The sequence below is a fragment of the Psammomys obesus genome, unplaced genomic scaffold (genome assembly GCF_907164565.1).
Source record: "Psammomys obesus unplaced genomic scaffold, mPsaObe1.curated_primary_1811, whole genome shotgun sequence".
NCBI lineage: Eukaryota > Metazoa > Chordata > Mammalia > Rodentia > Muridae > Psammomys > Psammomys obesus.
This window is the reverse complement of record NW_026596326.1, coordinates 705,015-730,438: the sequence shown is the minus strand read 5'-3', so window position 1 is coordinate 730,438 and position 25,424 is coordinate 705,015. Positions and strand designations below refer to the sequence as shown.

The 25,424-nt window shown below is 54.4% G+C and overlaps 2 protein-coding genes and 1 long non-coding RNA gene across 3 annotated transcripts; 2 read left to right on the top strand and 1 right to left on the bottom strand.

Annotated features, from left to right (window-relative positions):
• The first annotated feature begins 1,276 nt into the window (after window positions 1–1,276).
• On the top strand, window positions 1,277–2,414 carry LOC129669099 (uncharacterized). Its single transcript, XR_008718997.1, has 2 exons — window positions 1,277–1,378; window positions 1,845–2,414. It is a non-coding gene; the product is annotated as an uncharacterized LOC129669099 (long non-coding RNA).
• Window positions 2,415–7,407: 4,993 nt separating this feature from the next.
• Window positions 7,408–17,364, top strand: Mgat4b (alpha-1,3-mannosyl-glycoprotein 4-beta-N-acetylglucosaminyltransferase B). Its single transcript, XM_055597142.1, has 15 exons — window positions 7,408–7,683; window positions 12,809–12,994; window positions 13,091–13,231; window positions 13,320–13,453; window positions 13,995–14,041; window positions 14,303–14,416; window positions 14,601–14,676; window positions 14,825–14,939; window positions 15,194–15,324; window positions 15,501–15,608; window positions 15,691–15,884; window positions 16,304–16,382; window positions 16,463–16,550; window positions 16,633–16,745; window positions 16,838–17,364. Exons 1-15 carry the CDS (start codon window positions 7,587–7,589, stop codon window positions 16,859–16,861), a joined length of 1,647 nt encoding a protein of 548 aa, XP_055453117.1. The 5' UTR covers window positions 7,408–7,586; the 3' UTR covers window positions 16,862–17,364.
• A 1,281-nt stretch (window positions 17,365–18,645) lies between these two features.
• Ltc4s (leukotriene C4 synthase) lies at window positions 18,646–25,216 on the bottom strand. Its single transcript, XM_055597206.1, has 6 exons — window positions 25,127–25,216; window positions 20,561–20,773; window positions 19,502–19,601; window positions 19,355–19,425; window positions 19,165–19,246; window positions 18,646–18,874 (listed from the first exon to the last, which is right to left on the bottom strand). Exons 2-6 carry the CDS (start codon window positions 20,616–20,618, stop codon window positions 18,733–18,735), a joined length of 453 nt encoding a protein of 150 aa, XP_055453181.1. The 5' UTR covers window positions 20,619–20,773; window positions 25,127–25,216; the 3' UTR covers window positions 18,646–18,732.
• Between the last annotated feature and the right edge of the window lie 208 nt (window positions 25,217–25,424).

Below are 25,424 nucleotides of genomic sequence, written 5' to 3'. Positions count from 1 at the left end.
CACACACACACACACACACACACACACACACACACACACACACACACGTAAAATTATAGAAGGTCTCATGGCCACTATTTTAGATCAGGCCTAGTAGACCAGACTAAAAGTCAAAATGGAATCAGCTCCCTGTAGAGGGTCAGAAAACAACTTTTGGGAGCCAGTTTTCTCCTAGTGTGTGGGTCTCTTGGGGGTATAGCTCAGGTCATCAGGCTTGGGGCCTTTACACACTGAGCCATCTCACCAGCTTTTTTTTTTTTTTTTTTTTTTTTAAGATGGAATCTTTCAGGGCTGGAGCAATGGCTCAGGAGTTAAGAGTACTGCCTGCTCTTCCAGAGGACCTGGGTTCAATTCCCAGCAATACATGGCTTTTTGCAACTGTCTATAATCCAATTCCAGGGGGATCCAACTCCCTCATACAGAATCATGCAGGCCAAACACCAAAGCACATAAAATAAAATAACATAAATTATAGATAGATAGATAGATAGATAGATAGATAGATAGATAGATAGATGATGGATGGATAGATAGATAGATAGATGGGATCTTTCTGTACAGCCCTGGCTGGCCTAGAATTACCATACAGACCAGGCTGGCCTCAAACTTTTAGTAATCCTTCTGCTTCTGTTTCCTGAATGCTGGAGTTACAGGTGTGGAACACCTTAGCTGACTTGGATCACTTGTATCCAAGAGTTCTGAGCCGCCGTATCCCCAGACCACATGTCTACGCCACAGTTCCAGAGAAGGCCACTGTGATAATGGCTAGAAGCCTGTGGCCACACCCTGTCCCTCAAACCACCAGCAATTTCTGTTGACTGTAATTCCTAATAGCAACAGTAATCACTTCATTTATCTTTTATGCTAGGAAACTGAGTGTTACGGATCTATAAAAATCAGCCTGCTCCCTGTGAGACTGACCATGTGATTGGTTCCGGCCAAGGACCTGAGACAGTGAAAGCTACAGACCAGTGACAAGGCAAGTTTTTGTTGTTGTTGTTGTTTTCTAAACAAAGTTTCTAGAGCCAGGAGAGCCTTATCCTGGTAGCTAACCCTGAGGCCTGGGTAAGAACTAAAGTGAGTAGAGCTCTCAGAGCCTTTGATGGACACGAAGCTTTGAAGAGTATACTTTCATTAAAAAACACCCCCACCCCATTCCAGATCATCTTTTCCCTGGGACCTCTACCCTCCTATATCTACTTGAGAGGACTGTGAAATTAAAGAAAAGTTTAATCCCATTTATTTACTTACCTTTTTTTGTTGTTTTTCCAGACAGGGTTTCCCTATGTGGCCCTGGCTGTCCTGGAACTCACTCTGTAGACCAGCCCCCAAACTCAGAGGGCTGTCTGCCTCTGCCTCCCAAGCGCTGGGATCAAAGGTGAGCGCCACCTCGGCCTGGCTCTTACCTATTTTGTATCTGTGTAGGTGTGCACACATTTGTGCATCATGGTGTGAATGTGGAGGTCAAAGGGCAACTTGCAGGAGTCAGGCTTGGCCGAAAATGACTGCACCCACTGAGCTATCTCACTACTCCTGGAGGTGGTAGTTGTTAATTGTTTGAAGTAAGAGTGTTGGACTTTTCACGTGTGTGTGACGTCATAGGCCTGTGAATTAAGCCAGGTCTGTAAGCCCAGCATGGGGAAGGCAGAGGTAAAGGAATCCTGAGTTGGAGGCTGGTAGTAAGAACTTGACAACAACAAAACCCCAGAAAAAAAAATTTTAATTAAAACCTGACAACGGACTGGCAAGAGATTTTTATCTACTTATTGTATTAGGTAGCTAGAGTCTTGGAGCTCATTTTTAAAATAATTAATTTTTTAATTCACTTTACATCCTTGTTGTAGCCCTATCCCTGCTCCCCTCCCAGTCCTCCCCTCCCTTTCTCCTCCCCCCCACCCCGTCCCCTATTCCTCAGAAAAGGGGAGCTCCCTTTCCCATCCAGCCCAGCTCATCAAGTTGCATCGGGACTGAGCATGTCCTCTTCCCCTGTGGCCTAGCAAGGCAGTCCTGCCAGGGGAAAGTGACCAGAAAGCTGGCAATTGAGTCTGTGCCGGATGCAGTCCCCACTTCCCTGGAGCTGGCGTGGGACTCGGCGAGATCTGCCTGCCCTTGCCTCATGAATGCTGGCATCGAAGGCATGGGCTGCCATGTTCAGCCCAAATATCAACTTTTGTTTGTTTGTTTGTTTGTTTAAATTACACTTAGTGTTTGTGTGCACACATGTGAATTCATACACCGCAGTGCACCTGTGGGGTCAGAGGACAACTTGTGGGAACCCATTCTCACCCTCTATAATGCAGGCCTTGGTGTCACCGGGCTTGGCAGGGGGTGCCATCACTCTTCCTGCCGCCTCCCCACTGTATATCAATTTAATGAGGGTGAATTACAGGCAAATAAATAACTTCTAAGAAAGATGATGTGTAAGTTCTTTTGTCCGTGTGGGTGTGGCTGGGTTTGTCTGGTGCCAAGGCTCTGAGATTTTATCTTTTTCTGGCTAATTCCAGCGGAGAGTACTCTGGGAGATTCTGCTTTGGGGCACACGGAGTTGCTTAGGTAAGAGCCTGTTCTTAGGCGTCTCAGCCTTCAGTTCCAGCATTTGGGGAGCCATGGGTGAGCATATCTCTGTGAATTCAAGGCCAGCCTGGCCTTCATATCAAGTTCCAGGTCAGCTAGGGCTACACAGAGAGATCCTGTTAAAAAAATAAATAAAATAAGATAAAAAGCCCGTTCTCAAAGGCTGCCAGTGCAAAGTAAGTTCTATTCAGTGCTGCTTTGATGTGCGGCCCCTTGCACCTGAATGGCATCTCTCTGGTAGCTAGTCTGCTGGCTTCCTCTCATTCCTGCAGTCCCTCCCTTTGCCAGCAGGAAGGCTCATTTTGAGATTTAAACTCTAGGTCCTGTTCCTCTGCTCCTTTTTTTTTTTTTTTTTTGGTCTTTTGAGACAGGGTTTCTCTGTGTAACAGCCCTGGCTGTCCTGGAACTCCTCACTGTGTAGACCAGGCTGGTCTCCAACCCAAAGATCCACCCATTTCTGCCTCCCATACACCACCACCACCCGGGTCCTCTTCTTGCTTTTGATCTCAAGACAAAAACCTCAAATATGACAATGAGATTTATAATCACAGTACTTGGGAAGTGGAGGCTGGAAGATCAGGAGTTGGAGACTAGCCTTGGTTACATTAAAAAAAAAAAAAAAAAGGGGGGGGGAGAAAAAAAACTAAATAAATCCCTGACAAGATACAGAGAGATCCTTCTTCTGCAAGCACAGGGCCGGTGTCTCACCCAGCTCTCTCTCTGCGTGTGGCAGGGGAGGCACTGTGTGTGTGCTGAGGACAGCTCCTGTGCCCTGGGACTCACTGCCAACCTCACTTCCCCTACTGGCCGTCTGCCCTGCCAGGCATGATCATCTTCCTCCATTATAATCTTGCCAAGCTCCATGGGCCTCACCTCTCCAGCCCTGGGCAAGGTGGGCAGGTTCTGGCAGGGCAATGGCTACATGAGCATCAAAGCATCCCTGTTTCTGTGGTTAGATTTTTGTTTCTAGAGACAATCTTTAACTCTGTAAGCCAGTTCTGTACAGTTCAACTTGGTTTTGAACTTGAAGCAATCCTCTTTCCTAAGCCTCCCAGGGACTGAGATTTAAAAAACAAAACAAAAAACCCTTTTACTTATATATTTTTGTATATATATTTTAAAAGATCTGTTTATGTATTTCATGTAATGGGTGTTTGTCTGCTCGTACATCTGCACACCAGAAGGGCATTGGATCCCATGGGACTACAGTGATAGATGCTATGAACTACCATGTGGGTGCTGGGATTTGAACTGAGGAACTCTTAGCTGCTAAGCCATCCTTCCAGCCCTGCTTGTTTGTTTTCTCAAGACAAGGTTTCTCTGTGTAGCCCTGGCTGTGCTGGAACTCAAACTCAGAGATCTGTCTCTTCCTGTCTCCTGAGTTCACCACCATGGCCCAGCCCTTTAACTTATTTTTGGGCAATTTGTGTGTGTGTATGTGTGTGCGTTTGTGTGTAGGATTTCATATAACCTAGCCTGGCCTCGAACTGTCTTTTAAATTTTTTTGTCTTTTTAAAAAAAACATACTTGGGTGTTTTGCTTGCTCATGTATGTATTCCGTGTGTGTGCGATGCTCTCAGAGGATGGAAGGGGACAGCTGATTCCCTTGTGAGTTTCCAGTGTGTGTTGGCAATCAAACCCTTTTCCTCTTGCAGAAACTCTTGTGACAGTTGAGCTGTTAACTGTTGCCTGAACTCCGCTCGTCACAGACCATACGTCACATCTTATAAGGCAATGCCTGCCAAACAAACAACTGAAATGCAAATGTCAGAAAAATATATTTTAAAAAATATATGAATACCCATGATTCTTAACTTGTACTGTCTAGAGGTAGGACTAATGTCAGAAATATGAAGCTACTCCCTTGAGTGTATCTGTTCTTTTGAGGTGCCTGCCACATCTCCAATTGAACTAGATAAAAATCCCTATCATTTCTGTTGCGACAGTCACGCGGACTGGGAAATCTACAGGATGCCGTTCCCATTTATGACTGAAGGACACATCAAGTTTCACTTAAAGGCTAGTGAAGACATGCATGGATTTTATATTTCTCTTACCTCTGTTCTTGACTTCCACCAAGGCTGGGTGCCTGCACCACCTCCACGGCTTGTCCCAGAACATGGGCTGAGGCCTGTGATCATAACAGCTGCGTTTCCTACAGACTCTTAAGCCCGGCACTGGTCTGCACAGTGAATTACACTAGCCAGCCAGGGTTACATAGTGAGCCGCTGACTCTGAAAAAAGGAAGGGGTGTGTGTGTGTGTCGGCGACTCTGTTTTCACTGTGTGGAAAGTGAGGAGAACAAAGGAAGAAAGGCCCACAGATGGGGCTTGAAAGGAAGGCAGGGTTTTTCTGGGCCCATATGGCTCCATTTTCCCTGAGTGGGTCTTTAGAACCTGACGCTGAACCTCAGATAAAGGTGTGTTCGGAGGTTCACCAGCTGCAAGGCAGCACGAGGAGCCAGGAAACGTCTGGAGGGGCTTTGGGTGGCAAGAAGGCCCAGATTAATTAATTACTACAAAGGCAAAGACAGTGGAAACTAGGCCACGTGCCAGGCAACCGCTGCAGGCTTAAAGGGAGAAGGCTGCTGAGAGACATCAGCTCTACCTGACCCCACCTCCTGTTCCTACAGAAGCCCCGCTCCCCATACATCAGGGCCCTCCTTGGGCTTTCCTTATTCCTGCACCCCTCCTCCAAGGTGGCCATGGGATGGAGGAGGAGATTAAATGCGGTCACCTACAGCACCTCTCCTTCATACCCACGGTTTAAGACTTGTAGCGTTTTCCCTAAATCATCCCATTTTAACCACGAACACGTGAACACGCTTCTTTGTTTGGTTGAGGCTGGTGGTGAGTTCTTCACCACCCAGCCACATCTCCATCTCTGGTATGCTGCTGCTGTTTGATTTTCAGATTTATCTGTGTGTGTGTGTGCGTGCGTGTATGCGTGCGTGCATGCGTTGAGCTTGGAGGTACCTGATCCCTAGAGAGCTGGAGTTACAGGCAGTTGTAAGCCACCTGATACAGCTGCTGGGATCCTAGCTCAGGTCCTCTGGAAGGGCAAGCAGTACTTTAAGCTTTTAACTACTGAGCCATCTCTCCAGCCTTACTGTTTTTAGGACGGTTCCACTGTCTAGCTCTACTTGGCTGAGAATTTTGAATTTTCTTTGTATATCAAGCTGACCCCAGACTTTTTTTTTTTGTGGGGGGGGAGGGAATGACAGCTCACTGTGTCCCCATGGCTGACCACCTCAGCTGTTCAAGGGCTGGTATTAGAAGCATGCACCACACCATAGCGGTTCCACTATTTGTTGTTGTTGTTTTTAACAAAATTAAGACTTTATATGAGTAAAATGAAAACCTGCTATTCTTTGCAACATTAAGACTCTTGTGGAAACACAGTAACAAAATCCAGAACAGTTGCCTTCAGAACTCCCAACAGGATCAGGTGTGGAAATCAGGCTGTAGCCTGCTCCAAGTCACCCCAAACTGTAAAAGACTGGCTTTCGGGCTGTGCCTTGCCTTCTGTGGCTCCCACCCCGACCCTAACCCCAAGATCCTATATGCAGCCTTGGCTAGATCAAGCTGGCCTAGACCTCACAAGCATCCTGCTGCCTTCTGGGTGTGGGCCAGCGCACTGTGCACGCACGTGTCAACCATCACCACTTCTGCTTTCCTGAGACCACCCCCTACCCCGTGTGGGATCACATTCTCCCCCACCCCCTTCTGCCCTGTGGATCATGAGGGATGGAACTCAGGCTCGGTAGCAGTAACCACTCCGTTCTTAGGTAGCTCCATTTTACAAAGTAGCGTTTGGTTCCATTTTGAATGTCGGTGACACCCAAGCCGGAAAGTCGAAGACATGGCGCTTCCAAAATACATGTCCAGAGGCTGCCCTGGTCCAGCCAGCCCTTTGTCTGTGTGTCCAGTTCCTGGTTCCGCGGAGGACCTGGGGGACAAGTCCTTATCTGAAGGTGCAGACCAGCAATAAAGTCTCAGGCGGCCGCTGTACAAATCGGAGCCAGGGGCCCGCCTCACCCTGCGGACCTGGTGCCCCTCTAAACTGCAGGTTGAGCCTGACTCCTGCCCACGGCACCGGGAAGCTAGCTGGCTGGGCTCGGGAGTGTGCCCCACACCTACAAACAACGGCTGTGTTGCTCCCGAGAGCGGCCCATTGTCCTCGTCCCATGGAGTAGGAGCGCCTCCCCCGGTCCGCAGCATACCATCCGAGGTGCAGCAGAGAAGGTCCTGAGGAGCGAGTGTTGGTGGGCGCAGGAGAGGGCATCGGACACTCCCGGCTAGCCAGCTAGCCAGCGACAACCTCAGCTCGGCCACAACGGGCCGCTCCCAAGACTAGACCGAGCTCCCGGTGGGAGGAGGGCTGGAAGGGCTGGGTGTGGGGAGCTGCTCATGGGCTCTTCCCGAGAGGAGCCTTGGGGGGCAGGCACCTCCGACCCCCGTCCCTGCCGCACGGTAGCTGACCCTCATTCATCACCACCGCAGCCTCGACTTCCCTGAGACGAGACCGCCTCTCCCTTAGGGCGCGCCATGCCACGCGCGCGCCACGGTCCCAAGGCGGGCCCGCCGGGATCCCGGGAGCTGGCCTCCTACCCCGCCCCTCGCGGTGCTCCCAGCGGCAGCGGGTGATGCGGCCCCTTTAAATCCCGGCCGCCCCGCCCTTCGCCGTCGACTCGGCGGCGGTCCCGGATCCAGCCGGGCCGCGGCTCTTGCCGCCTTGCCCCAACCCTGCCCCGGCCCCGGCCCCGGCCCAGCCTCCGAGCGAGGCCGCCAGCGCCGCGCGCGTCGCGGAGGAGCAGCCCGCACGGCTCCCTCCGGCTCGTCCCCATTCCCGCCCAGCCCGTAGCCGCCTCTCCCGGGCCCGCAGCGCCTCCGCGCTCCGCGCTCCGGGGCCGGGGCCCCCGCCGCCTCCCGGCCCCCGCGCCCCGGCCCCGGTCCCGGTCCCCCGGGCCATGCGGCCTCGGCCCCGCCGGCGCCCGCCGCGCACCGGGGGAGATGAGGCTCCGCAATGGCACCTTCCTGACGCTGCTGCTCTTCTGCTTGTGCGCCTTCCTCTCGCTCTCCTGGTACGCGGCGCTCAGCGGCCAGAAAGGTGAGCCCCCACCCCGCCGCCGCCCCGCCGCCGCCCCGCCGCCGCCCGCTCAGGCCTGCACCGGGAGCACCTGAGCCCCTCCTATCCTCGCCCCACTTGTTTGCTGCTGGCAGAACGAAATTCCCTAGTCCTGCCTGGCCGAGGGGAGCGAGCGGTTACCAGATCCCCGCCTCCGTGTGGCGCTCAGGACTGGCCTCTGCCCGCGGTTATCCCGTGCCCGGGGGTGGGCGCTCCCACTGGCAAGTTAAGGACTTACAGAGTTCCCACAGAGGGGCAGAGACACAAGGTCACCGAGGTAGTTGTAACCAAGCGGACCCAGAGAACCTGGGGCTGGCTCTTGGACGAGAACGGGCACAGTGTTGTTGAGACAGGTGAGGAGGTGATAGCCAAGGCGTCTGTCTCCCTGCCCCATCCACTGCTGTGCTCTGCAGAGCCCTGCTCCTGTGAGCGCTGCTCCCTGGGGGCACACAGCCTCCTCCATGGCTCTGGCCCCGGGGTTCCTCTGGAGGGTCTCCTGAACAACTAGCTAGCCCAGAAACCCTGGTACGTGATCACTCCTTGGGGTTTCCTTGACCTACCCCAGCTCCCCATACACCTCTGAGGCTTCAGCAGGCTGGCCAGTTCACACTATGGCCTCCAAGCCTGGTCGACCCTATTGGGAGTAGAGGGGCACAGGCCCTAGCACTGCCAGGGGTCTTCCTGATGTGGGTTAAATGGTTTGAGCTGAGGAGCTCAGAGTCCATGATCCACCCAGCCTGAACACAGGAGGCTCTGGGAAAAGCTGCTTCCTTCCTTCCTGCCTTCTGGTCTTCCTGCCAGGCTGAGGCCCACTAGCCCTCTCCCTCCCTCAGGCAGGCCTTCTGTTCCTCAAGGTTATGCTGAATGGGTCTGGGGAAAGAGGCATGGGGCAAGTGCAACTCAGGCCACCAGGCTCCTTCCAGCCCAGCCCAGCCTTCTCCAGCACTTGCCCTGTTTTGGTAGAGGCCTGGACTGGTCTTGAGAGAATCAAAAGCCAGGAACTCTGAGGAGATATTCCCTAGGGCCTGGCACAGAGAGAACGTGTCGAGGGCTGAATGTGTAGAACTGGATGAGCTCTCAGGGGAGGTATGGCTGGGGAAGAGTTCTCTGAAGGTCCAGTGTATCAGCTAGGAGGGTACATTTTGAGCCGTTGGGAGGGCGGCTATGAAAGGCTATGAAGGCTGTAGTGGAGCCATGGAATCCGTTTGTCCCATTGTGGGTACGGCCATTAGCCCGTGTCTCATCCTCCCCTGGTAGTGGTTCCTGTGTGCTTCCCACAGCAGTCACATGTCCCCATCTGATGTCAGGATACCTCCTAAGGGAGTAACCAGGAGACTGGCATGCTGGGGGCCTGGGGAGCAAGAGAGCCAGAGAAGGGTAGGATGCAGATGCAGAGTTCTTCCCCTGAGGGCCAAGCCCAGGAGCCTGTGAGCATGGACATGGACAGTAGCGGTGGGGCCTGCCCCTGTTTCCGAGGGTGTCCAGCAAGGCCAGGAGTCTAGAAGTCAGGACTCTGGACTGTGAACTGTGAACCTTTCTTATCCTTCCATGCAGACAACTCAGTAGCAAGCTCATCATGAAGCCATGTTCAGCCAGCCAGCCAGCTACTAAATTGGAGCTGGTTTCCAGTTTGCAGCGGATACAGGGCTCAGGAGAGGAGGGCCCGGTACTTAGGGGAAGAGCAGAAGAACCGGAAGAGAGGATGTAGGCAGAGAGCCAGAGAGGAAAGAGCCAGCAGGAACTGGGGTCACCCTAGAAGTCTGAGCTAAGAATGGGAAAGACTTAGACTGGGCCAGATGGATGTCGGGTTTAGGGCCCAGGTTCAAACCCAACCTTGGTTGTATGTGTTGAAGCAGCCAGACCTGCAGGGATCAGACTGTAGTTTCAGCCAAGCAGCTGCTGAGCTTGTACCTCAGGGAGACAGATCCACACAGCCCTCAGGGTCCAGGCCCACCTCTCACTGGACTGGATTACACTGATGGGCCCTTCCTCTCCTAGAGTCCTTGGAGGCTGCAAGACCTGGAGACAGGGTGGACATCTGCCACTCTCCACTTCTATTTCCTGCCCTTTTGCAGGTTCATAGCAGAGCTTTTTGCCTGGGCTTGACATCTCCCTAAGGCCCTGAGTCTATTCTCCCTTCCCTAGGTACAAGGTACAAAGTTTATATCCCAGCTTGGCGCCGAAATGTTTTCTCTGCCCAGAGGGAGCCAGGTGGCGTATGGCAGTTTGTGGACCTCGGGGCCTGTTAGCTGCCAGCTTACAGGGCAGCACAGTTCCCACCCACGACCACTATAGTCTTAAGGTACGGCCACGGCTGTAGTCCTTCCCTGAGGACAGCTCCATCCTGCTTCCCTGGGATAGGAAAGTGTGGATGGAAGCCGAAGCCCTCTGCTTCCCAGGAAGGCCTATTCCAACCTGCTCCACACGCCCAAAGAGACCAAGGAATCCCCAAGCCCTTATCACTCACCCATCTTACTATCCAGCCCACTAGAGATGTAGAGTGCCAGGATGGTCTAGCGAAGTCCCCTGCTTTAAGAACAACCCATGACCCAGCGGGTGATGGTGGCGGAGGCGGCGGTGGCGGCGGCACACACCTTTAATCCCAGCACTAAGGAGGTGGGAGTCCAGTAGACATCTGAGTTTGAGGCCATCCTGGTCTACAGAGTAAGTTCCTGGACAGTCAGGGCTACACGGAAAAACCCTGTCTCAAAAAACCAGAAAAAAAAGAAAAAAGAAAAAGAAAGAACAACCCATGGGAAGGTAACCACATGGTCTGAGTTTCTGCATTTGAAGAGTACAAGGATAGAGAGAACAACCCCCCCCACCCAAACACACAGCAGACTTGGCATAAGACCACCAGGCTCTTTATAGGGAGCAACAGCAGGCAGAAGGAGGCCAGGACAGTATGGTGGGGCCGCCAAGGAAAGGGCCTGTGGGGTTCTGAGAAATGACAGCAGGATTGGTGTGTGGGCGGCAGCCAGGCCCAGGAACCCAAGGGGCCCATTACCTGCTGGTAAACACACAGCACAGGCCTTAGGAGGAAGGGAGGCCAGGATAAGGGATCCAGCTGTACCCAGGCCCGGATGGTCGGGATGATTTAGGGGAGTGCCACCCAAGACCTACCTGAGGCAGACTAATGCATTTAGTCTGAATTTACTTCCTGAACACAGTAGGCCTGCTGGAAACATAAGCAAGAGCCAGATCAGTGTTAACTTCTTCCTCTGCTGCCTTCCACGGCTCCATCTCAGGGCTGCCTGGGATACTGCCAGTGGCACAGGCTGCCCTTTTTAGCTTCACTGTGGGGGTGGGGGCAGGGACTTCCCATCCAGGCTGAGGGAGGCACCTGTCTGTCTAGGCCATTGTGAACTACCTCCCTGGCTGTCTCTGATGGCCCAGGCACCTCTAGCCCTCAACCAGATCAGCTGTTGGCTAGCCCAGTGCTGGGAGGGTGAGGTTGGGGCTGGGCTGTTCAAGGGGTCAGGTTTCCAGGGTAACCTGGCCCCTGAGCCCGGCTCTGAGTTTCACAGATCCTGTAACCTGACTCCCTCTTGTTCCCCCATCTGGGCTGTCCCTAAGCCTGGGTGTAGCTTGGGACCTTAGCCCTGGGTGAGACAGGGTATAAGATGGGGTGTGGGTGTGTGTTGCTCAGATAAGGGATGCCTCATTGGAATCCCTTCTGTCTCTCCCTGGCTTTGTCTCCAAACCTTTCTCTTTTCCTCTGCACCACTTGCCTGTGACTTAAGTAGTACTTAGACCTCTGCCTTGGCTGCTCTCAGGCAGAAGTGTGTCCTGAAGTGACTCAACTTGCCTTAAGCCTCACCTTTGGTTTATAGGCTATTGGGATAACTCACCCCAAGTCCTTATGGGGTTGTTTCCCCGCCAAGGATTTGGTGCCTGGGGATGGGAAGCGAGTTGGACAGGCTTCCTAGACTCAGAGACAAGGCCTTGAAGGCTAGGCCAGATGATGTGGGATTCAGGCAAAAGAAACGGCGTGTGCAGAAGCTAGACATTTGACAGAACAGAAGGGAGGTGTATGTGATAGCAAGTGAAGAGGGCAGAAGCCAGCCAGCCAGCCAAAGACCTTGAGTGCCCAGGCTGGCAGGACCTGCTGGCCCCGTCTTGCTGTTGATCCCTTCCAGACCAATGGGGCCAGGTGCTTCTCACCCTGGGGACTCGTCTCCACCCTCAGACAGCTCCACTCACGGTCCCAAGTATTCCTGTACTGCTCGTATCTGGCCCCTGCTGCTGCTAGCTCTGGAGTACAGCCGAGGTTCTGACAGTTCCCCTTGGGGCGGCATGCACAGGTCTTTTGGGGATGGGGCTCCTGCCGTGGACTGTTTGAGCAGCCCCTGGGCTAGTCAGCTTCGTCTGTTGACCTGAGCACGAGGGTGGACTGGGCTGGGGTGGGTGTGAGGTGGAAAAAGGCCAGTGAATGAGCAGTCAGTGACAGCCATCCTGGAGCAGCAGCCCCCCCCCCCCCCCCGCAGGAACACATTGTGTGGGTCCTGCGCCCAGGCTCAGTCCTTAGGGCTAGAGTCTGAGGAGGCTGGCTGTGTCCAGAGGGCCTTAAGGATGGGGTTGTCTGCCACCCCAGCCTTGAAGAGAGGGCAGGAGAGAAGTAAGGGCTGGGGGTCAGGCGCTCTTTTAAGAAGAAGGGCTGTGTGTGTCCTTGTGCCATAAATTTGACTCTGCATCCCAGCAAGACTGCCGGCAAAGGGGCACAGGCTGCCAAAGCAAGAGGGGACTTTGGGGAGGCAGTGGTGAAGCTTCAATCAGGCTGTGCCAACCTGTGCTTAGGACTGGGAGGTGACCGTACCCCCTTCCCACTTTATCTTGAACTCCCGTTGTAGTTGTATCCACATTGAAGAATAACTGGTTAAATGCTAATCCTCTTGCTGGGGGGTGGGGGGTGGGGTGTTCAGCCCCAGGCCAAGCCTCAGTGTAACTGCACATGAACTGGTTGGTAGGTGTCCCATGACAGCTGGGGGTGTGCCGTTGCACAGACAGGCGTCCAGTGATGACAGGCTGTGGGACTGGGTCTGGCAGGAAGCTGTTCCCTGGTGGTGGTGGCCCACGCGTGTCCCCTTCCTCCCCACCTCCCCACCAGGTGACGTGGTGGACATTTACCAGCGCGAGTTTCTGGCGCTGCGAGACCGTTTGCACGCGGCCGAGCAGGAGAGCCTGAAGCGCTCCAAGGAGCTGAACCTGGTGCTGGAGGAGATCAAGAGGGCCGTGTCCGAGAGGCAGGCGCTGCGGGAAGGAGAAGGCAATCGCACCTGGGGCCGCCTAACAGGTGAGCTCCAGCGGGGTGGGGTGGCCGGAGGTCTGCTGAGCCGCGCTGTTCTCAGGCCCCGGCAGAGCCTGACCCGACCCTCTCCCAACCACCCAGAGGATCCGCGACTGAGGCCGTGGAACGTCTCGCACAGGCACGCGCTTCATCTGCCCACCGTCTTCCATCACCTGCCGCACCTTCTGGCCAAGGAGAGCAGCCTGCAGCCCGCCGTGCGAGTGGGCCAGGGCCGCACCGGAGGTATGGGCGTGGCCCGGGAGGGGCGAGAGGCGGGCAGAGAGGCTGTCCCCAGAGCCCTGTCCAGTATCACCCCTCCGCGCCCCTGCAGTGTCCGTGGTGATGGGCATCCCCAGCGTGCGGCGCGAGGTGCACTCGTACCTGACGGACACACTGCACTCCCTCATCTCGGAGCTGAGCCCGCAGGAGAAGGAAGACTCAGTCATCGTGGTGCTGATCGCCGAGGCGAGTGGCCCCGGAAGCTGGGCATACAAGAATACGGAGGGGGAAGGCCCACAGTAGCAACGCGGGGGGCGTGGGGGGTGAACCACAGTCAGAAATGCAGTCGTGTAAGTTTCATTCACAAAACCAGGCGTGGTGACCCACCCTTTAATCCCAGCACTCGGGGAGGCAGAGGCTGGTGGATCGCTGTGAGTTCGAAGCCACCGGCCTGGTTTACAAAGCCATTCCAGGATCAGGGCAGCCAAGGCTACACAGAGAAGCCCTGTCTCAGAAAACAAAAACAAAAAACAAAAAAATTATTCACAAATGCATCGAAACAGAAAGTTAAAAAAAAAAAAAAAGAAGAAGAAGCATCTTTGCGCCCCCTTGTGGCGAAACTAGATATCTGGTTCCCATCACACCACACCCCTGACAAGTGACCACAGCCAGGCCCAGCCCCCATCTCTCCCGGCACACGGGACATCTGAAACTCGCCCTCCTGGCCCTCCCCCTCCCAGACCATTTGGGGTGGTAGCTAAGCGGACTGTATTTGGTCTTCCTGCAGACCGACCCACAGTACACATCGGCAGTGACAGAGAACATCAAGGCCTTGTGAGTACCGGCAGCTGGGAAAGGTTGCTGGAGGGAGGGCAGCGGGGTACCGGCCTCCCCTAAGAGGACAGGCTGCTTTGTGTGGGGAGGGGCGTCCCTTCTCTGTTAAACGAGGGAAGGTGTGTGAGGGCCTTGGCCTTTCTGGGGTCCAGTGCTTCAGGAGGCTGGTGGAGGAGGGCTCTCTGCTTTGAGAGGCCTTAGAGGCTGGCCAGGAGCGCCCCCCAGCGGGCTGCACACCTACTGGGCCTTTCCCCCACCTAGGTTCCCCACAGAGATCCATTCTGGGCTCCTGGAAGTCATCTCCCCTTCCCCTCACTTCTACCCTGACTTCTCCCGCCTTCGAGAGTCCTTTGGCGACCCCAAGGAGAGAGTCAGGTATGGTGATCCCAGCAGTCTGTTGGTGCTGGGCACCAACCACACTTTGTCTCCTTGGCAGACAGTGTCTGATGGGGGTGGGGTGGGGAGCGGGCAGGGTGGGTCCTCCCTGCCTTGGTGGCTTCTCCGTGGTCGTCCCAGGTGTCCGTTCTCTGCTTCTGAGGCTCCTACCCCTGGCCCGTAGGTGGAGGACCAAACAGAACCTCGATTACTGCTTCCTCATGATGTATGCGCAGTCCAAAGGCATTTACTACGTGCAGGTCAGCGAGAATCATTTCCCCTGCCCACCCCGAACCCTCTTTGACCTAAGTTGCTGGCCTTGCCCTGCCGCCCACCCTTGGGGGAGGGATCCACTTCTGCCCTTTGCCGGTCCTGAGTCCCCACTCCTGTCTGCCCCTCCCCATGCAGCTGGAGGATGACATTGTGGCCAAGCCCAACTACTTGAGCACGATGAAGAACTTCGCCCTGCAGCAGCCCTCTGAGGACTGGATGATCCTGGAGTTCTCCCAGCTGGGCTTTATCGGTAGGCTGGGCTGCACCTGCTAGCCAGATGATGACCCCAAAGTCCTACTGTGCCCTTCCACCTACCATCTCTCAGCCCCAGTACCTTGCTAGCGATCCTTGCTGGAAGTGCCCTCTGTCTGAGGACGTTCCAGGGGCCCGAAGTCTGCCCACAAGGTTTGCTGTGAGACACTCCACATGGCCCCCACGGGGATGAAGAAATAGGGTTTAGCAGTACTTCCCGCTCAGGGCCTGTTCCCTGACTCCTGCCCTCAGGGAAGATGTTCAAGTCACTGGATCTGAGCCTGATTGTGGAATTCATCCTTATGTTCTACCGAGACAAGCCTATCGACTGGCTCCTGGACCACATCCTGTGGGTGAAAGTCTGCAACCCTGAGAAGGATGCGGTGAGCAGGGGACACTTGGAACCAGCTCAGGGAAGGCAGGGCCCTCGGCTGCCAGCTCATACTGTGTTCCTGGAGAGGACACCGCTGGCTGAGGAAATAGCCCCGTTTTCCTAAGGAAAGCTCCCCATCCTTGGGTCTGCGCTGAGCTGAACCCTAAGGCATCTGTCTGCTTGCAGAAGCACTGCGACCGGCAGAAGGCCAACCTCCGGATCCGCTTCAAGCCGTCCCTCTTCCAGCATGTGGGCACTCACTCCTCACTGGCGGGCAAGATCCAGAAGCTGAAGGTGGGGTGTGCCGCCACGTTTGCACAGAGCTCGGCGGAGGCGAGGCTGGAGGGTGGCCCTCATGCCTGCTGTTGCTCCCTAGGATAAAGACTTTGGAAAACACGCTCTGCGGAAGGAACACGTGAACCCGCCAGCAGAGGTGAGCACAAGCCTCAAGACGTACCAGCATTTCACCCTGGAGAAGGCCTACTTACGAGAGGATTTCTTCTGGGCCTTCACACCTGCTGCCGGAGACTTCATCCGCTTCCGCTTCTTCCAGCCACTGCGCCTTGAGCGGTCAGTGCTCCCTGGGGAGGGGACAGGGTGGACACCAGTTAGAGGCCTCAGCATATATTGCTGGGTCTATAGGTACCCATTTATAATCCCCATCCACCCCCATCATCCTCCGACCCCGCCATGCCTAGTTTCCTTATTGAAAAGCATTACCCGTACTAGTACTTCCTGCCCTTGTAAGGACTAAGGCAAGGATATCTTTAGCTAACATCTTTAGGTAACTCAGTAACACCCATCATAGTCTCAGGGAAACGCCTTGGCTGCCCTGCACAGCCCATAGATTGTCCAAGATGGGGCCTAACCTCCCGTAGCACCTGGAGGCCCGCCTAGGCTATTTCTGGCACGGGCTTGGCCTTCGTTCTGCTGGGCCCGGGCAGTACCTCACCTTTACAGCAGCTCACCGGCCTGCTTGGCGCCCGTAGGTTCTTCTTTCGAAGCGGGAACATTGAGCACCCGGAAGATAAGCTCTTCAACACTTCTGTGGAGGTGCTGCCCTTTGATGTGAGTACAGTTGGGTGTGGATGGGAGCTAAGGGTGCCCCCTTCTGGCCAGCTGCTCCAGCCCTAATGCTTTGCCCTCAGAATCCCCAGTCAGAGAAGGAGGCTCTTCAGGAGGGCCGCTCGGCCACCCTCCGGTACCCTAGGAGCCCTGATGGCTACCTCCAGATCGGTGAGTAGGGCAGGACTTGTGTGGGTTGGATCACTTTGGGGTGTGGCTTTTGTGTTCACCCCTAGGCACTGTACTCCCGCAGGCTCCTTCTACAAGGGTGTAGCGGAAGGGGAAGTGGACCCTGCCTTTGGCCCGCTAGAAGCGCTGCGCCTCTCCATCCAGACTGACTCTCCTGTGTGGGTCATTTTGAGTGAGGTGAGATCGGCTGGGTGCGGGGATAGGACGAACCAGCTAGACCCTAAGAAGCCCCAAGGCTCCCCCGCTCATCCTGAGCCTGACTCTTCCAGATCTTTCTGAAAAAGGCGGACTAAGTGGAAGGCATCCAAGGGTGCTCTGTGGCCTGCTCTGGAGCCCACAGTTCTGAGGGTGTTGCTACCGCTACCGCCGCCGCCGCTGCTGTCGCCGTCCCAGAGGACCAGGCATGTCCACCCCACCTGGAGGGTTCTGCCTGGCAGGCGGCTTGGGCTGGCCTGGGGTCCACCGCTGGCCCGGAGGCCCCAGAAGCTGGTGCTGCCCCTGCCCGCCGGGCCGCGGGAGAGGCAGGCGGCTCCCACACTGTGCCTGAGGGCCGGCCTGCTGCCGCCCAAAAAGTACTGAACAGAACTGTTTGCCCCTGGCCGGTCGTCTTTAGCCAGGCCGTTAGAAGAGCTTTTTCTTGGGTGCCGCTGTGTGCGGTGCGAACACTGGAATGCATACACTACTTTATGTGCTGTGTTTTTTATTCTTGGATACATTTGATTTTTTCACGTAAGTTCGCATATACTTCTATAAGAGCGTGACTTGTAATAAAGGGTTAATGAAGTTTTGTGCCTCATACGTGAATGTTCCCAGTTCTGGCCAGGCATGTGTATGTCTGCCTGCCTGTATTTGGCCTCTCCTCATGGTTCCCCAAAACTTGCTGGGGGTGGGGATTTGGGGCGACTGGCTCACCTGTCTGCAAGACTGGCAGGCTACTTGGTGAAGGTAACTTTGACCCCTGTCATGCCAAGGACTGAGTCCAGACCCCCATTACCATGTCAGGTGTCCCGGTGCTCAACTCAACCTCATCCCCACTTAGCAGGAAGGTCTTGGCCACTGAGCCAGGGGCTTTCATCCACTCGAAGTTGTGCCTACCTATCTTACAGGAATCCCCGTCCAGAGTGTCCCCCTGTCTTCTTGGGCTGGCAACACATTACCCACCCCAACTGTTGCACAGACCTGAGCCCCCGAGTGCCTCAGGGGGAGAGTGTCCGCCAACCTTTGTCATTGCCCCCCACTTAGTCCTTAGTGTCTTTCTCCCTCCTCCTCCTTTTGTCTCATATAATAGGATCTTGGTATGGGAGTTGGGGTACTGTTAGAGAGGGACTGAGACTGACGGGGGGGGGTGGTCCTGGAACTCACTGTAGCCCAAACTGGCCTTGTATTTATGCCTCAGCTTCCCAAACACTTGGGATCACAACTGTGAACCACAACACCTGGTTATGCTGTGACCCTCCCTAAAATAAAATGGGCCATTCCTACCCACTTCAGGGCCTTTTCACACGTTGTCTGAGAAGCGTCATCCCTGGCCAGATAGGTTAAGAGTCATTGAGAGATGTTTTTGTCAGTAGGCCTACCCAAGTCTGGCCCTCTTCAAGCACCTGAGGCCCATTTGAGAGAACCTATCACCGACTCTATGTCTGCTCATGCTCACTGTGCTGTGGGTCTCTGCAGCGTTGTCCTAAACACCTACACCGATCTCCATCCCATGTTGGAGATGTAGTGCTGATGAAAACAGGCCCCCGGCTCTCACTTGGGGAAAGGCCAACTGGTTCTGGTTGTGAAGTTGGGGTTGGGTGTGGAGGACAAGAAGGCACACGAAGAAGAATCCGACAACTGAGGCTCAGCCTGGAGGAGGGTGAGCCCCAAGCGCAGAAAGGTGGGTGAAGGATGGCAATGTCTGGAAGAAAATGTCAAGGCAGAGGTAAGGTGCTATCTAGAGGAGAGTACAGTGAGGGCCAAGCCTGCCCTCGCCGCCTCCCAAAGCCCGGCTGCATCTTTCCGGGCTGGGGCCTTCCAGGCTTCGCAGCCTGTGGTAAGCGACTCTCTCAGACCCAGAGAACACTGACAGGGCCCGTCAGCCATGGGAACTTTAATTAGAAACTGAGATTCGGAGGCGGGCACCCCAGCATTTTGCTCTAAAGTCTTCTGGAAGTCCTTCGCCTCAGGTCATCGGCAGGAGCACCTGGAGCCGTCGGAAGAGCGCAGCGCGTAGCGTACCGGGGAGGAAATGGACCAGCAAGCCCAGCGCAGCCATCGCCACCAGCAGCCAGAGTGCGCGCGCGCTCGCGTACAGGGGAGCCAGCCTGCAGGAGGCGTTCAGCGGCAGCAGAGCCAAGGCCCCGCCCCGCAGGCACAGGCTCCGCCCCCGCCGTGCCAGCCCCGCCCCTCAGGCTAGGCCCGCCCTCGGGCTCAGGCCCCGCCCCCGCCGGACAAGACCAGCTCCCCCCGGCTGGGCCCGCCCACCCGCCGTCCGCGAGGACAATCTCTTTCCACCTGAGCCCCGCGGCCGCTCGCCGCTTCCCACCCTTAGAGCGGCTTCCCGCCGGGGCGACCCTCCCCCGTAGCGCTTTCCCGGAAGTCCGGCCCGAGTTACCTGAGCTGCGCCGAGCGCGCGTACCCTTGGAAGTATCGGAAGCGCGCGAACAGGTAGAACAGTCCGCACAGGGCTGCGGCGCCTGCGAGAGGCAAGGGGACGCGGTGGGCGCGCACCCCCGCCACCCGGGGACCACCCGCCACCCGGGGACCACCCGCCCCCGAGAGGACACCCCCGCGGCGCCCCGCACCTTCGTGGAAGAAGATGCCGGCGACCCAGAGCGTGGCGAGGAACAGCGGGAAGTACTCGCTGCAGTTCACCCTGCGTGGGGCAGGCTTGGTGAGCGCGTGGACCGGCTGGGTTGACACCCGAACCTGCCCGGACCCGCCGCGCTCACTGGGCTCGGAAGACGCGCTCGAACTCGGGAGGGCCAGAGGTGAGCGGCGGCGACACGTGGAAAGCCCTTCGCGCGGAGATGACCTGCAGGGAGAAGTAGGCTGCGGCCGCGGGGATGTGGGAGTCAGGTGTGGCGCCCCGGACACCTGGGGCGGGTTTTGTCCCTCAGTCCTCTCCTCCCTGTCTCTCCCTGAGCGACCCCCGTTTAACCTCTTCCTCACACCTGCCCCATATTCAATGGAGAGGCCCAGTAGGCCCGAGGGTTGACTGCGGTGATGCAGGCCAGAAACACCTGTGGGTGGGAGGCGCTCCTGAACTATTTGACTTGTAAAGCGCACGCAAATACCCACTCCCCGTTCTGCAGGTCTAGACCCCAGTCTTTTAGCCCCTGAGTGCCCCAGGACAAAATTAGCTGTGTTCTTTAAGGAACAAGGAAGCACATGTCCTGTGGCTAAGGGACCCTGGTTTCCCTCCGATAGAGTCCGCCAGAAGGGACCTTAACTCAGGCCAGGGTCACACTGCTTGGGTGTCAGTACCACCACACAATGGCCTAAACTCTTGTCTCAGTTTCCCTGTGGACCTAGCCCTAACTCTGGCAGATATCTTGCTCCAGATGCCTGTAGCTGGGACTCTCCCGACCTAAGCCCATAGCTGTCCCACTATTCCTCAAACTCCCAGGCAGACACCAGCCCCCGCCACAAAGCAGACACCTGACATGCTTTTCAGTGGCCCTTCGGCAATCTTTGACATCCTTGGGCTGGTCCTCCTTGGCTGGGTACTCCTCTAGACCTTGACCTGTATACAGTTTCCAGTGCCCCTCTGCAGACACTCCTCCGGGGCTAATTCCCCACTCCAGGGAAGTGTGGGCTCCGCCGCTGGGACTTAGGCCCTTTGACACCCAAGACTCCAGTAGCTCTTAAGACCTTGGGCTTGGCACCAGGAGCCTGGGCTGGAAGTCTTTAACCTGGGCCTAGGCTTGCCAGCACCCCCATTCTCTACCCAAAGGCAGGACCTGAAGGCCAGAGAGCAGGTCCTACCTCCCAGACAGGAGCCAGCCTACCTTGCATCAGAACTCCCACGAGGGTGACGGTCGCCAGAAGAGCCACATCGTCCTTCATGGTGCCAGCCACAGGCCAGAGTTAGCTGCAGAGCTCTTATCAGCCAGTCTCCAGCCCAGGAGAGGAAGAGCGTCAGCACTCCCCACCCCTTCTCAGTAGAGGCGGGGAGGGCTGGGGGCATGACCGTATCCACAGAGGCAGGGATCCTGGCCAGGCTGGGAAGGTAGAAACCAGGGTGGTAGATGTACTTAATCCTGTGATGGCAGAGCTCAAGCTGCTCATCCACGCCCACTCTAGCCTTGGGTGTTTCCAGCTACCACATCACGTGGGCCCTGTACCCTTCGTAGTCTCCCACTGGCCTTTTAGACCTCTCCTGGGTTCAGTTTTAAGCTCTGGACTCCTGGACTCCCAACCCTGACTCCCCTCCCCACCCTCTGCCCCCACTTAACTTGCTTCCGCACCTCACTCCAGGGCTACTTTCTAATGTATAGTGCTGCTTTGGCCTTCCCGACTCCCTATGGCTTCATAATGCTGTTGAGGTGTCCCTGGCCACAACGGACCTACCCGTGTTCTTGCTCCTTTAGGCATCCCGAGGCCTACCACCCTCAGAGCCTCATAGGCTCATTAATAACAGCTTCCATCCTTGGGCTGTGGGAGAATATTTGTCTCTAGGCCAGCGTATTTACCCAGCATCCTGCTTGGCTCAAGACAGTGATTCTTCCCAGTTCTGGAAACCTCATTAGCAGTTTGGGAAAGGAAGCTCAGAGTACAGAAGCTGAGGACTCATGTTGTTAAGTCCTAGGGGCCCCTTGTCTGGTGTGCACCCCTGGATTGTTCTGTCTTGTGAAACAGTCACTTCTCTTTTCTGATGAAGTTGGTTTGAGGTGAATCTGGTCAGCAGTGGCAGAATCCAGATTGATCTAGAGGAATGGCAGGAACCGCAGGTAAAGGGCCCAAACCATCACAGGACAGGAGAGGGCGGATGCTGAGGAGCTAACTGCCTGACTACCAAGTCCTAGGCCAAACTCTTGCCTCTGCAGCCAGCTTGGTCATATCGTGGGAGTCTTAAAACATCAGGGTCATCCTTAGGAGATGTACTGTTGCCACACAGCCAGCCTCAAGCCCAAGGGCCAGCCTAAGGCCTTGGTCCCTGTGGGTTCCCATCCCCAAGTCCTTTTTATCTACTTTGTTCATCATTACCCCCAGGAGATTTGAGATCTCTCAGCTGAGACTCTGCAGGCTCCTCAAGGACAGAGTTGGGTCTTAAGATGGTCTTTGCTTTGATGCTCAGTGACAGAGGTATGGGCAGGACCTAAGCGTTCTGAGGCAAAATGAGCTGCATCCTTATGCTCTGCCTTCCCTTTTAACCCGCTTCCTCCCTGAGCTGTCTGGATTGCAGCCTCCTCATCTGTCTCCCCTCCAGTATCACCTAGAAATTCCTGAAGTTTGGAACCCAGGCATTGGCATGGTGCTCTGGTGTACCCATGTGATTGGTGTGTGTGCCTGTCTGCATGCCCTTCAGCAATGAACGTAATCTATGTGTCTGCTTCTGAGTGTGGTGTGCGCACAGGCTCAGGCTATAAGCAAGCTCACATTTCCTCCGAGGCCCAAATGGCCTCCCATCCAAGTTCATTCTCTCTGGCCTAACAACAGGAAACAGAGGCTTGATATCAGCAACTTCTCAGGAAGTCTCTTAGCAAATGTTCAGGGCAGAGACAAGGGTCTCAGTCTCTGACGCCCTTCCTTTCATTCTTTGAGTCTTCTGTCTCTTGGACTCTGCATTTACCCAGCTTCTGAGGGCTCTACTGAGCCTGTCCACCCACTGCTTCTCAAGTGCTGGGATTAAAGGTGTGCACTGCTGCACCTGGCCTTTGTTTTTCACGATCTCGATGCTGTTATGGTGTCTTTGTAATCAATACTGTATATTGGGTGTGGTGAGAGGGTATGAGGTAAGGTTTCATGTTCTTATGTAGCCTCTGCTGGCCTTTAACTCACAGTGTACCTAGCTGAGTATGGCTTAAAACTTCTGACCTTCCTGCTTCTACCTCCCACGTGTTAGGATTACAGGCATTTGCTATCATGCCTGGCTGTTTTTGTTTGTTTGCTTGCTTGTTTCTGTTTTGTTTTTTAAAGGTTAAACCAACTTTCCTTTCTTACTGCAGTTGCTATTTGGTCATGGTGTATAATTATTTTATACACTTCCAGACTCCATTCATTAGTCTTTGTTGAAAAAATATCAACATTCTAATTTACATCTTCAAAATTTCTTTTTTGTTATCATCATTAAAATAAAGCCAGTATTGAATTGGGCACGGAGTGTACACCTAAAATCCTGACCCTCGGGGGGCCAGAGGCAGGAAGGGTACCATTTTAAAACCTGAAGCTTAGCGAGACCCTGTTTCAAAGTAAGAAGTGAGCAGAAGCCTGGAGGCAGAGCTGGAGGCTGAATGCTTGCCTGGTGTGCACAGTGGGAGGACATGGACGGAGGTCTCACTGGTGTGAGCCTAGGTTTGCTACCCTCTCGGAGGATCTCAGTCATGGCTGAACCCTTTCATATCCCAGCTGAGAAGTGACACCTAGTAAAAGGCCAAACAAACCAAGCTCCTCGGCTCCTTAATCTGTGATTATGTCACATGTCTAGACATGGTGTTCGCAGTCGACAAGCTCTGAAGGAAGTCTCTCACACCAGGACCCTGGGATTCCTACCGTGTGGCCCTGGACACAAACTTCCCTTTTCTGACCTTCAGCTGCTTCTGCAAAACCTATTTTTGGTAGCGTGTACTTTTGTTATAGCAATACTTTGTCTTCGTTATTCTCTCTGGTCTCCTGTGTTGGGACCCAACACTGGGTTTGTGGTGTGTGTGTGTGTGTGTGTGTGTGTGTGTGTGTGTGTGTGTGTGTTTCTCTACTTTGTTTTTTGTTTTTGGATAGGGTCTTCCAGGCTGGAATCAAGGTGATTTTGTAATGACTTTGTAATCAAGGGTGATTTTGAATGTCTGGCTTTTTTTTGGTGTTACAGGTGTTCCCCTTACGCCTGGTTTCCATTTGATATGTGGGATTGAACCCAGAGCTTCATGCAAGAATGCTACCAAATGGACCATATCTCTAGCCCACTCTGTATCATTTTACCATAATGCGTCCTAAGTTGAGCTGAGCGTCCTCCCAGCAAGAAACTTCACCAGCTAGTGGGCTAGGGCCTCCCTGACACGGGCCGAATTCCACTTTGGTTCCTTGACTTTCAGACTAAGAAGTAGCAGAGTAAGACAGTCAAGTGGAATCTGATCTGCTACTCACTATGGAGAGTTTGATCTGCTCTGGGTATCAGGGACAGGACTCCCTTGGAGGCTAAAATCTGCAAACATTTAAGTCTTGTATACAATGGAGTAGTGTTGACATACAGCCTCCACACCCTCCTGTGGGCTTTAAACCATGTTTAGATGGCTTATAATTCTTAATAATTCTTATAGTTCTTAATACAAGATCAATGTTATGAAATACTTTTATTGTTTGGGGAAATAATGACCAGGGCCAGGGTTCTGCATGTGTCCTGAAGAGATGCAAGTTTTTGTTTTCTGAACAGCTGTGGTTCAAGGTTGGTTGCATCCTCATATCTGGACCTGTATGTACAGAAAGTCTCTACTTGGTTTCAGAAATCATATTGTGGGTGAAGACAAGAGGATTGTGGGTACAAGGCCAGCCTGGGCTACATGGTGAGACTTGGTCAGTGGCAGAGCTCTTGTTTAGCACATACACAGGGTCATGATTTTGATATTCAGCACCATAAAAGAATTAACAAAACAAAAACTCCAAAACATTATTGTATCCAGGAAGGAAGACTTAGAGTCACCCTTGAATGATGCAGAGGATGGGTGGTTCCCATCCTGACATCAGTTCTTTCACCATCTGGCCCCTGTAAGAAGCAAGGAGGCTCTTACTAGCAGTACACTCCCACAGACTCAGCCAAGTGGGTGCTGGGTGCCAGCTCCAGGGCTGTGTGTGGTCGCTGAGTATGTTCAGTTACTGATGCGTCCCCGTCTCTTCTCACTTGACGATGCACCTGCCTGTGGAATGAACAGCCTTCCATGTTTACAGTCTTGCCCGACAACTGTTCATGTTAGGCTAACAGCTGTTCCTGTTGATTGTTAGAAGACTGAGTCTAGTCCAGGCTGACCTTGAAATTTCTGTGTAGTCGAGGATGGCCTTGAATTTCTGGTTCTTCCGTCCATCTGGGTCAAGGGATGCAGAGATCACACCCATGGACTCATGCTTGCCAGGCATGCATACTACCAACTGAGTCACACCCTACCCTGCAGCTCCCCTTTTTTGTTTGTTTGGGTTTTTGTTTTGTTTTGTTTTTGAGACAGGATGTATCTGTATAGCCCTGACTGACCTGGGAGTCAATATAATACCGAGCTGGCCTCCAACTCTCGGCAATCCTCCTGCCTCTGAGTGCCGGATTACACGTGTGTCCCACCACACATGCCCCAAGACCATTTTAACTCACCTACTTCAGAGAAGCTAGGCTCTCTAGTATCTATGGGGCCATTCCGCTGATACCCTCAGGTTACCTGATGTGCTGGGCAAGCGATGTGGCATCCTCTGGAGGCTTGGTGAGAGCAGGCGTGTTGCAGGGGGTGAGGAACCCTGCACATATTCAGGGTCGTCCCAGGCCTGCTCTCCGTGAACTCCACCACCTGGCAGTGTCAGGTGCCCCCTTAAAAGGAATGCAAGTTATTGGGCCTTTTACTGCCTATCACCTGGCCCCTCTGAGCTCTAAAGCCAGCAGATTTCACATTTGGGCATCCCATCAGGACCCACTTAGACACGGGGAAAGGCAGCCAGCTATGAGTGGGGCTCAGAGCAAGA

Bases quoted from the DNA above. Each gene is read 5' to 3' on its own strand.
- Mgat4b (XM_055597142.1), top strand. From the start codon at position 7,587: ATGAGGCTCCGCAATGGCACCTTCCTGACGCTGCTGCTCTTCTGCTTG. The intron at 14,677-14,824 runs GTCAGCGAGAAT...CTCCCCATGCAG, and splicing joins AAGGCATTTACTACGTGCAG to CTGGAGGATGACATTGTGGC. The intron at 16,551-16,632 runs GTGAGTAGGGCA...GTACTCCCGCAG, and splicing joins TGATGGCTACCTCCAGATCG to GCTCCTTCTACAAGGGTGTA.
- Ltc4s (XM_055597206.1), bottom strand. From the start codon at position 20,618: ATGAAGGACGATGTGGCTCTTCTGGCGACCGTCACCCTCGTGGGAGTT. The intron at 19,602-20,560 runs GTAGGCTGGCTC...CCGCGGCCGCAG, and splicing joins CGTGGGAGTTCTGATGCAAG to CCTACTTCTCCCTGCAGGTC. The intron at 19,247-19,354 runs GTGCGGGGCGCC...TGCCTCTCGCAG, and splicing joins CGGCATCTTCTTCCACGAAG to GCGCCGCAGCCCTGTGCGGA.